General features: G+C 44.2%; 1 protein-coding gene across 1 annotated transcript in view; it reads right to left on the reverse strand.

Annotated features, from left to right (window-relative positions):
• Positions 1-315: 315 nt before the first annotated feature.
• HOATZ (HOATZ cilia and flagella associated protein) overlaps positions 316-12,712 on the reverse strand; it is a 168,512-nt gene continuing 156,115 nt past the window's right edge. The window contains exon 6 of the mRNA XM_063941903.1: positions 316-523. Coding sequence (XP_063797973.1) covers positions 463-523 — 61 coding nt within the window. The 3' untranslated portion in view covers positions 316-462. The remainder of the gene's footprint in view (positions 524-12,712) is intronic.

Consider the following 12,712-nt stretch of genomic DNA (forward strand, 5'->3'; position numbering starts at 1 on the left):
CACTGCATACAGTCCCCATGATTGACTGCTCCTCTACCTAACCTCCCTCTACTACAAAGTGGTCTGTCACTCACCCATTAGGGAGCAGCTTGCCCGAGCTTATCACCCACACGGCTCACCGTGTCTCTGCGCCAAGTCCCCATCGATTTAGACTTTCAGAACTCATCCAAATGCACCTCATATTTTGTTCTGTAGTGTAGGCTAAGCTCCTTCCCTTCCGTTACATCATCACAGACAAATATATCAGACTCATCCTTAGCACTAAACAAAGGCTTACTTGCTGTTTAATACAATCAGTAGTAAGAGCCACCAGTATTCTTTTGCGCATAAAATATATACTGTATATTACATAGAGAAAACTGTTGTCACTTTTATTAATAGGGTAGTAATGGGTTAAAGTGGAGTTGCTATCCAGGTAGTGTCCAAAGGAGGCAAGTTAATCTCAGATTTGCAACTTTCCAGTCATTGAAGCTGCTTCACAGCCCTCATATCTTCCATTTCTTCTATGTCATGTGTTGACAACCTGCGGAGAAACATTTATATCTGTTATATAACAGACACATGGAAATTGCAGCTATACTCTGGCCAAAATGCAGGCTGGAAGCCATACAGCCTCTAGCTGGCCAAGCACAGTTTAGTACATGTTCACAAGGTATTAGCTCTAGTTCACTGATCTCTGAATATAGCAATAAATAATGCATCATGCCTCAGAGCCCTGTTCTTGTTATATGATGTTAACATTGGCCAAAACACCTGCAACAGCAGCACTGATTAAATGTCGAGGGAATCAATAGAGATGTCGTGTACTCCTCACATAACACAGCAAGAATGCGGCAAGAAAATCACCCACTTGGTTGATCATTTTTATTACATATTTACCCTGTTTTAACAGGAAGTTATTTAATAAGGTACAAATAAAAGACTAAACATTTACCCAAGTGAGCAGAGATGGCAAATCTCTTACAGACATCTGCAACTTAAATGGATAGTAACAAATATTGTGATGAGCAAGGATTTGGGAAGTCAAAGTTCATTTTAAAATCGAAGTGTGTATAATTTATTTTTACTCTGTTAATAGGGAATGTTCTTCTGGGACCACTGGAAGCTGCCAGTTCAAGTGTCCGTATCTAGATCACTTTGCCAATAGAAGAGGCTATATGAACCCCACTGATAGAACATTGCAGGGGCAGCAGCCGCTGTGCTATTCAGCCTAGGGTTTTCAATATAGGTCTCACTGCTGTTGTGTAAGAAACTCAAGTTGCCTAACAGTGGTGCTAGGTAAGGATTTGGGGAGGTGTTGAGTGGCCCATTCATTTCATTTAGTTCTATACAGTGTTAGTCTTAGCAGTTCCACAACCCATTCCCTATATCATTGTACATAGAGAAGTAAGAGACATTTTCAGATTACATTGAAGGGGCTTGATGCTGAGCTGCATGTATGCCAGTTTGCGTAACACATAAAAATCCACATATATACAACTTTACTCGCATCAGGCACTTGCTACTGGACCGACGAGACGAAATGGAGGGGTGGCACAGGTGATTCCGGTATGAATGGTTGACAGTCATTAGGTCGACCACTATTGGTCGACATGGCATGGTCGACATGGACAAATGGTCAACACATGAAAATGGTCGCCACACGAAAGGTCGACGCATTAAAAGGTCGACATGAGTTGTAACTTTTTTTGGTGTCATTTTCTGCGTAAAGTGACGGGGAACCCCAATTAGTGCACCTCGTCCCCTCGCATGGCTCGCTTCGCTCGCCATGCTTCGGGCAAGGTGCCTCGCTCCCCTACTGCTGCGCTCGGCACAGATTACCGTTCCCAATCGTTGTCCACGTGGATCGTAACGTATGGAAAAGTTCCCCAAAAGGGAAAACAATTGAAAAACGCATGTCGACCTTTTCATGTGTCGACCTTCATGTGTCGACCATGTGTCCATGTCAATGTCGACCAATAGTGGTCGACCTAATGACTGTCGACCATAACATGGTCGACCATCCAAACGGATACCGGCACGGGTTACTATAGGCCGAGGATATGTATAAACAAATGCAACCTATATGTAGACGCATATACACCAGCCAACCGCCCGGGACCTGGAGCAAAAGCACAGATGACGCCTGCCAGCTAGCCGCTTCTCATATGAGGACTGCAGAGTTACCTCTGAAGCACACAACACTGCACTGACTGTGCCTATATTATGTCTGCATGCTTTTTCTAATTATTTTTTATTGCTACTTTCATTCATATGCAGGAAAGATTATCTGCTGTATTATAGAGGCTTTATGTAATTACATTAATCATAACAGTGAATGCAGTTTCAATATTAAAGTAAAATGTGAAACTTTTCTTGTGCTTATGGCCTGGTTAGAAATAAATGTACCTATGTATACCAGATATAAACCTTGCACATTGGCTGCTGTAAATATGCTTTTTTTTTAACATGCATCCTTTTAAAGTATAATCTGGGGAGGTACTGGGGCAAACACAGCATCAGACCAAGGGGTTACTGTATTAAGCCGTGAAAACAGTGGCGCAGTTGCCCTAGCTACCTATCATTTTATAGAATGTACAGGTGTGTCCTCATACATCTTGCTTCAAGATGCCTGGCGTGAGTGAGTCGACAGGTCCCGTGCAACTCTGTTAGCGTTGGTCGTCTTTTTTGCCCAAATGCGTCTTATTCGCATCACTGTGCAAATAGGACACACACGCAGACTCTGCTGATTAAATATGTGGCATGCTTATATTCTACGTGTGTCTGCGGCTGTAACTGCATACAAAATTGTAATTTACAGTGTTTTATAGGAAAACACTGTAGCGTAGCATTTTGTTTAATGAAATAATAAATAACCGCGCTGTGCCTGGGATTCCTGTGTATTAGCTGCTCTGTATATAAAGATAATCGTATACTGGTGTAACAAAGCGCTTGGATTTATGTAAATTGAATGATTATAGTGTAACCGTGTGTAAAAATAAATATATTGTAACCAATAGGTAACAATAAAGGAGTGATGCAATACCTGAAAAATAAAATGGATTATAATGTTTACAGCCCTTTTGTTAATTTTGCTGAGGTCTCCAGATGCTATGATAATGCAGGGGTTCCATGTTTTCCGTACAGGTGGTTTGTAATGAGAAAGTCCCGGTTACCTAACTTTCCCTATACTATATACTACCAACCTTGTTTGAAATGGTGACGTCCGTCTTCCTCCGGCTGGTTCCCCCGCTCCGACTTGCTGCTTTCTCCGGCCGCCGCTCACTTGCGCTATGCAGCGCTTGACAGCTAATTGATGTCCTGGTCTGTGAGGCGGCTTTCAAAGGATCAGCGGCGCGCTGATGGTGCAAAGCGGAATAGACTGAGTTTGTCTTTTGGAGTCCGTGCATTAGCGCTTCCTCCGACGCGTTTCAGGCTACAGGCCCTTAATCATGGATAGCGCAGTTCAGCCAACATGATATTTTATAAGAAAAACTTTATTGAAAAAAAACACACATCCCAGAGTATTTTCCCAGGAAGTTCACGATTAAAAAAGCGGCATGCACATGGCTAAAATACAAACCTACAGGTATTGCACTCCATTTGTAGATATGTGAAAATGGGTCAAAAAATAAGAATTTACTTACCGATAATTCTATTTCTCGTAGTCCGTAGTGGATGCTGGGGACTCCGTCAGGACCATGGGGTTTAGCGGCTCCGCAGGAGACAGGGCACAATAATAAAAGCTTTAGGATCAGGTGGTGTGCACTGGCTCCTCCCCCTATGACCCTCCTCCAAGCCTCAGTTAGGATACTGTGCCCGGACGAGCGTGCATAATAAGGAAGGATATTGAATCCCGGGTAAGACTCATACCAGCCACACCAATCACACCGTACAACCTGTGATCTGAACCCAGTTAACAGTATGATAACAACGAAGGAGCCTCTGAAAAGATGGCTCACAACAAGAATAACCCGATTTTTGTAACAATAACTATGTACAAGTATTGCAGACAATCCGCACTTGGGATGGGCGCCCAGCATCCACTACGGACTACGAGAAATAGAATTATCGGTAAGTAAATTCTTATTTTCTCTAACGTCCTAAGTGGATGCTGGGGACTCCGTCAGGACCATGGGGATTATACCAAAGCTCCCAAATGGGCGGGAGAGTGCGGATGACTCTGCAGCACAGAATGAGAGAACTCCAGGTCCTCCTCAGTCAGGGTGTGCCCCTGACCAAGTAGCAGCTCGGCAAAGTTGTAAAGCCGAGACCCCTCGGGCAGCCGCCCAAGATGAGCCCACTTCCTTGTGGAATGGGCTTTTACTGATTTTGGCTGTGGCAAGCCTGCCACAGAATGTGCAAGCTGAATTGTACTACAAATCCAGCGAGCAATCGTCTGCTTAGAAGCAGGAACACCCATCTTGTTGGGTGCATACAGGCTAAACAGCGAGTCAGATTTTCTGACTCCAGTCGTCCTGGAAACACATATTTTCAGGGCCCTGACAACGTCAAGCAACTTGGAGTCCTCCAAGTCCCTAGTAGCCGCAGGTACCACAATAGGTTGGTTTATGTGAAAAACAGAAAACACCTTAAGGAGAAATTAAGGAAGAGTCCTCAATTCTGCCCTGTCAGAATGAAAAATTAAGTAAGGGCTTTTATATGATAAAGCCGCCCATTCTGACACACGCCTGGCTGAAGCCAGGGCTAATAGAATCTTCACCTTCCATGTGAAATATTTTAATTCCACAGTGGTGAGTGGATCAAACCAATGTGACTTTAGGAAACTCAAAACAACATTGAGATCCCAAGGTGCCACTGGGGGCACAAAAGGAGGCTGTATATGCAGTACCCCTTTTACAAACGTCTGAACTTCAGGCACTGAAGCCAGTTCTTTCTGGAAGAAATTTGACAGGGTCGAAATTTGAACCTTAATGGACCCTAATTTTAGGCCCATAGACAGTCCTGTTTTCAGGAAATGTAGGAAACGACCCAGTTGGAACTCCTCTGTAGGGACCTTCTTGGCCTCACACCACGCAACATATTTTCGCCAAATGCGGTGAAAATGTTTTGCGGTTACATCCTTCCTGGCTTCGACCAGGGTAGGGATGACTTCATCTGGAATGCCCCTTCAGGATCCGGCGTTCAACTGCCATGCCGTCAAACGCAGCCGCGGTAAGTCTTGAAACAGACAAGGCCCCTGCTGGAGCAGGTCCTTTCTTAAAGGTAGAGGCCACGGTTCTTCCGTGAGCATCTCTTGAAGTTCCGGGTACCAAGTCCTTCTTGACCCATCCGGAACCACGAGTATCGTTCTTACTCATCTCCTTCTTATGATTCTCAGTACTTTTGGTATGAGATGCATAGGAGGGAACACATACCCTGACTGGTACACCCACAGTGTTACCAGAGCGTCCACCGCTATTGCCTGAGGGTCCCTTGACCTGGCGCAATATTTGTCTAGTTTTTTGTTCAGGCGGGACGCCATCATGTCCACCTTTGGTTTTTCCCAACGGTTTACAATCATGTGGAAGACTTCCCGCTGAAGTCCCCACTCTCCCGGGTGGAGGTTATGCCTGCTGAGGAAGTTTGCTTCCCAGTTTTTCACTCCCGGAATTAACACTGCTGAGAGTGTTATCACATGATTTTTCGCCCAGCGAAGAATCCTTGCAGTTTCTGCCATTTCCCTCCTGCTTCATGTGCCGCCCTGTCTGTTTACGTGGGCGACTGCCGTGATGTTGTCCCACTGGATCAATACCGGCTGACCTTGAAGCAGAGGTCTTGCTAAGCTTAGAGCCTTGTAAATTGCCCTTAGCTCCAGTATATTTATGTGGAGAGAAGTCTCCAGACTTGATCACACTCCCTGGAAATTTTTTCCTTGTGTGACTGCTCCCCAGCCACTCAGGCTGGCATCCGTGGTCACCAGGACCCAGTCCTGAATGTCGAATCTGCGGCCCTTTCATAGATGAGCACTCTGCAGCCACCGCAGAAGAAAACACCCTTGTCCTTGGAGACAGGGTTATCCGCTGATGCATCTGACGATGCGATCCGGACCATTTTCCCAGCAGATTCCACTGAAAGGTTCTTGCGTGAAATCTACCGAATGGGATCGCTTTGTAAGAAACCACCATTTTTCACAGGACCTTTGTGCAATGATGCACTGATACTTTTCCTGGTTTTAGGAGGTTCCTGACTAGCTCGGATAACTCCCTGGTCTTCTTCTCCGGGAGAAAACATCCTTTTCTGGACTGTGTCCAGAATCATTCCTAGGAACATTAGACGTGTCGTCGGAAAAAGCTGCGATTTTGGAATATTTAGAATCCACTCGTGCTGTCGTAGAACTACTTGAGATAGTGCTACTCCGACCGCCAACTGTTCTCTGGACCTTGCCCTTATCAGGAAAGCGTCCATATTTCTTTTAGGAAGAATCATCATTTCGGCCATTACCATGGTAAAGACCCGGGGTGCCGTGGACAATCCAAACGGCAGCGTCTGAACTGATAGTGACAGTTCTGTACCACGAACCTGAGATACCCTTGGTGAGAAGGGCAAAATTTGGACATGTAGGTAAGCGTCCCTGATATCCAGTGACACCATATCGTCCTGGTTCGCTATCACTGCTCTGAGTGACTCCATCTTGATTTGAACCCTTGTATGTAATTGTTCAAATCTTTTAGATCTCACCGAGCCGTTTGGCTTCAGTACCACAATATAATGTGGAATAATACCCCTTCCCTTGTTGTAGGAGGGGTACTTTGATTATCACCTGCTGGGAATACAGCCTGTGAATTTTTTTCCAATACTGCCTCCCTGTCGGAGGGAGACGTTGGTAAAGCAGACTTCAGGAACTTGTGAGGGGAAGACGTCTCGAATTTCCAATGTACACCTGGGATACTACGTGTAGGATCCAGGAGTCCACTTGCGAGTGAGCCCACTGCGTGCTGAAACTCTTGAGATGACCCCCCACCGCACCTGAGTCCGCTTGTATGGCCCCAGCGTCATGCTGCGGACTTGGCAGAAGCTGTGGAGGACTTCTGTTCCTGGGAATGGGCTGCCTGCTGCAGTCTTCTTCCCTTTCCTCTAACCCTGGGCAGATATGACTGGCCTTTTGCCCGCCTGCCTTTATGGGTACGAAAGGACTGAGACTGAAAAGACTGTGTCCTTTTCTGCTGAGATGTGACTTGGGGTAACAAAAGTGGATTTTCCAGCTGTTGCCATGGCCACCAGGTCCGATGGACCGCCCCTTTATACGGCAATACTTCCATGTGCCGTCTGGAATCTGCATCACCTGACCACTGTCGTGTCTATAAACATCGTCTGGCAGATATGGACATCACATCTACTCTTGATGCCAGAATGCAAATATCCCTCTGCGCATCTCGCATATATAGAAATGCATCCTTAAAATGCTCTATAGTCAATAAAATATTGTTCCTGTCAAGGGTATCAATATTTTCATTCAGGAAATCCGACCAAGCCCCCCCAGCGCTGCACATCCAGGCTGAGGCGATTGCTGGTCGTAGTATAACACCAGTATGTGTGTATATACTTTTTAGGATATTTTTCAGCTTCCTATCAGCTGGCTCTTTGAGGGCGGCCGTATCTGGAGACGGTAACGCCACTTGTTTTTATAAGCGTGTGAGCGCCTTATCCACCCTAAGATGTGTTTCCCAACTCGCCCTCACTTCTGGCGGGAAAGGGTATACCTCCAATAATTTTCTATCGGAGGAAACCCACGTATCATCACACACTTTAATTTATCTGATTCAGGAAAAACTACAAGTAGATTATTCCCACCCTACATAATACCCTTATTTGTGGTACTTGTAGTATCAGAAATATGTAACACCTCCTTCATTGCCCTTAACATGTAACGTGTGGCCCTAAAGGAAAATACGTTTGTTTCTTCACCGTCGACACTGAAGTCAGTGTCCGTGTCTGTGTCGACCAACTGAGGTAAATGGGCGTTTTTACAAGCCCCTGACGGTGTCTGAGACGCCTGGACAGGTACTAATTTGTTTGCCGGCCGTCTCATGTCGTCAACCGGCCTTGCATCGTGTTGACATTATCACGTAATTCCTAAATAAGCCATCCATTCCGGTGTCGACTCCCTAGAGAGTGACATCACCAATACAGGCAATTTGCTCCGCCTCCTCACCAACATCGTCCTCCTACATGTCGACACACACGTACCGACACACAGCACACACACAGGGAATGCTCTGATAGAGGACAGGACCCCACTAGCCCTTTGGGGAGACAGAGGGAGAGTTTGCCAGCACACACCAAAAACTCTATAATTATACAGGGACAACCCCTTATACAAGTGTTTTCCCTTATAGCATTTTCACATATGTAATCATATCGCCAAATAAGTGCCCCCCCTCTCTGTTTTAACCCTGTTTCTGTAGTGCAGTGCAGGGGAGAGCCTGGGAGCCTTCCTCACAGCAGAGCTGAGCAGGAAAATGGCGCCGTGTGCTGAGGAGAATAGGCCCCGCCCCCTAAAACGGCGGGCTCTTCTCCCGGAGTTTGTGAGATCTGGCAGGGGTTAAATACATCCATATAGCCTCAAGGGCTATATGTGATGTATTTTAGCCATAAAAAAGGTATAATACATTGCTGCCCAGGGCGCCCCCCCCAGCGCCCTGCACCCTCAGTGACCGCTGGTATGAAGTGTGCTGACAACAATGGCGCACAGCTGCAGTGCTGTGCGCTACCTTATGAAGACTGAAAGTCTTCTGCCGCCTGTTTCTGGACCTCTGGACCTCTTCAACTTCGGCATCTGCAAGGGGGGTCGGCGGCACGGCTCCGGGACGAACCCCAGGGTGAGACCTGTGTTCCGACTCCCTCTGGAGCTAATGGTGTCCAGTAGCCTAAGAAGCAAATCCATCCTGCACGCAGGTGAGTTTACTTCTCTCCCCTAAGTCCCTCGTAGCAGTGAGCCTGTTGCCAGCAGGACTCACTGAAAATAAAAAACCTAACTTAAACTTTTATTCTAAGCAGCTCAGGAGAGCCACCTAGATTGCACCCTTCTCGGCCGGGCACAAAAATCTAACTGAGGCTTGGAGGAGGGTCATAGGGGGAGGAGCCAGTGCACACCACCTGATCCTAAAGCTTTTATTATTGTGCCCTGTCTCCTGCGGAGCCGCTAAACCCCATGGTCCTGACGGAGTCCCCAGCATCCACTTAGGACGTTAGAGAAATATCAATTAAATTATTAAAAGTACGTGTATGTTTTTTATTCAAGCAGATAAACCCATTGGCTGTAATGTTTGTAGGGTAAAAATCCATTCTGTTTCTTTCTTTTTGAGAGGGTCTGAAATATTTCCACCTCTCCAATATTGTTGAATTTTTTGAATTCCTATAAACTTTAGTCCTTTCGGGTATTTTATCATGATGGTCCAAAAAATGCTGTGTTAAGAGTCCTTTTCTTATGTTGTATATGTGTTCCATTATTCTGATCTTTAGTTTTCTTTTTGTTTGTCCAATATATTGCTTGTGACAGGGACATTCCAACAGATAAATGACCCCCTCCGTATTACAGGTGATAGTATCTTTGATTTTATACATTTTCTTTGTGATTTGTGACATAAATTCATCTGTCGGAGTGGTAGAGGAATTTCTTATTATTTTGAAAGCATTACAGTTTAAGCAGAAATGATGTCCTGCATTTATTGTTCTTATTTCTCTCGACACCTCTGGTGGTATGAAGTTTCCAGTGAGTTCTTGCTTTAAATTCTTTGCCCGCCTATAAATGATTTTTGGTTTTTTAGGGATCAGGTCTTTCAGCTGGGTATCTAAATTAAGTATGTGCCAATGTTTTTGTAAAATGGATTAAAAAACACTATGCTGGGGTCTTCTTTAACCAGATTAAGGGTACCGCGATGGGTTCTTCAATGGCACCGAGTTATGCTAACCTCTACGTCGCCAGATGGGAGGAAGAAAGCATCTGGAATAATAACCCATACAGAGAAAACCTCATCGTTTGGAAACGCTATATAGACGACTTGTTGTTTATCTGGAACGGAACGACAAATTAACTAAATAAATCCCTGGAGCATATGAAGAATAATCCATATGGTTTGGAATTTACTTCAGTGATCAGTACAGAGATGGTGGTCTATCTTGATTTGGAGATATATGTTTCAGAAAATAGGCTACACACAAGAACACACACCAAAACCGTCAGCAGCAACAGTATGTTACCAACTAACAGTAATCATCATGTGAATTGGACCAAGAACATACCAGGAAGTCAATTTAGAAGGATTAAAAGAAATTGTTCACAACATGACAATTTCATCACACAAGCAAATCAATTGAAAATGTTTAGAAAAAGGTTATAAAGAAATGGGTTTGAGTCAAGAAATAGAGAAAATTTCAAAAATAGAAAGGAATGAACTTATTCAGTACAAATAAAAACATGAAACAAAAGACTTTCAAATGGCATTCATCACCCAATACAATAGTCAGCATAGTGTTTTTGAATCCATTTTACAAAAACATTGGCACATACTTCATTTAGATACCCAGCTGAAAGACCTGATCCCTGAAAAATTAAAAATCATTTATAGGCGGGCATAGAATTTAAAGCAAGAACTCACTAGAAGCTTCATACCACCAGAGGTGTCAAGAGAAATAAGAACAATAAATGCAGGACATCATTTCTGCTTAAACTGTAATGCTTGCAAATTAATAAGAAATTCCTCTACCACTCCGACAGATGAATTTATGTCACAAATCACAAAGAAAATGTATAAAATCAAAGATACTATCACCTGTAATATGGAGGGGGTCATTTATCTGTTGGAATGTCCCTGTCACAAGCAATATATTGGACAAACAAAAAGAAAACTAAAGATCAGATTAATGGAACACATATACAACATAAGAAAAGGACTCTTAACACATAGTGTGTCAAAGCATTTTTTGGACCATCATGATAAAAACCCGAAAGGACTAAAGTTTATAGGAATTCAAAAAATTCAACAATATTGGAGAGGTGGAAATATTTCAGACACTCTCAAAAAGAAAGAAACAGAATGGATTTTTACCCTACAAACATTACAGCCAATGGGTTTAAATGTGGAAATCGAATTAAATGTGTTCCTAAAATAAAGATATTTTTTTTTATATTTTTTATTTTTATCTGCTTGAATAAAAAACATACACGTACTTTTAATAATTTAATTGATATTTTTGACCCATTTTCACATATCTACAAATGGAGTGCAATACCTGTAGGTTTGTATTTTAGCCATGTGCATGCCGCTTTTTTAATCTTGAACTTCCTGGGAAAATGCTCTGGAATGTGTGTTTTTTTCAATAAAGTTTTTCTTATAAAATATCAAGTTGGCTGAACCTGCGCTATCCATGATTAAGGGCCTGTAGCCTGAAACGTGTCGGAAGAAGCGCTAATGAACGGACTCCAAAAGACAAACTCAATCTATTCCGCTTTGCACCATCAGCGCGCCGCTGACCCTTTGAAAGCCGCCTCACAGACCGGGACATCAATTAGCTGTCAAGCGCTGCATAGCGCAAGTGAGTGGCGGCCGGAGAAGGCAGCAAGTCGGAGCGGGGGAACCAGCCAGAGGAAGACAGACGTCACCATTTCAAACAAGGTTGGTAGTATATAGTATAGGGAAAGTTAGGTAACCGGGACTTTCTCATTACAAACCACCTGTACGGCAAACATGGAACCCCTTCATTGTCATAGCATCTGGAGACCTCAGCAAAATTAACAAAAGGGCTGTAAACATTATAATCCATTTTATTTTTCAGGTATTGCATCACTCCTTTATTGTTACCTATTGGTTACAATATATTTATTTTTACACACGGTTACACTATAATCATTCAATTTATATAAATCCAAGCGCTTTATTACACCAGTGTAGCATTTTGTTTGCAAATACAGCCGCGGCTGCGCACAGAATATAGGCATGCAGCATTTTAATCAGCATAAGTTGCTTGTGCATCCTATTCGCCTCGTTTTGTGAATACAGCGCATTTTAATGGAAAAATTGCACGACAAAGTGTTCAGTCTTACCAAGTCATGCCACCGCACTGTGTGACTACAAAGGCTGTTTAATGTGCCAGGAGGCTTGATGTAAGAGGCACATCTATACTTGATAAACATTACACTGATGCTGACTGGTTGCTAAGATAACTTCTCCAGTGGTCAACTTCCCCACTCTTTTCATTGCTTGATACATTTACCTCAAGTCATTATTATTGGACCATCCTCTTGCCATTATTACACACATTGGGGGTCATTCAGACCCGATGGCATGCTGCCTTTTTTCAGTACATTCGGGTCTGAACAGCGCATGCACCGCAATGTGCAGGCGCTTCGGCCACCGGTGACGGGGATCGCTGGGCAGCGACAGAACTAACGAAGAAAGCGATTGCACCGACGTTCGCAAAAAGATTGACAGGAAGAAGGCATTCGTGGGCGGAAACTCACCATTTTCAGGGAGTGTCCGGAAAAACGCAGGCGTGCCCAGCCGTTCGGGAGGAGGGTTCCTGACATCAGCATCGGCCCGGATTGTCACAGTGACTGAGTAAGTCCTGGGCTGTGCAGAAACTGCACAAACTTTTGTTTGTGCAGCTCACTGAACAGCCGATCGCATACCTGCACAGCGATTACCCCCTACCCTGTAGGCAGCGATTACCTGGTCGCAGCAGTGCAAAAAATAGCCTGCGTGCGATCAGATCTGAATTAGGACCATTATTT

This window comes from Pseudophryne corroboree, chromosome 10 (assembly GCF_028390025.1).
Source record: "Pseudophryne corroboree isolate aPseCor3 chromosome 10, aPseCor3.hap2, whole genome shotgun sequence".
Lineage (NCBI taxonomy): Eukaryota > Metazoa > Chordata > Amphibia > Anura > Myobatrachidae > Pseudophryne > Pseudophryne corroboree.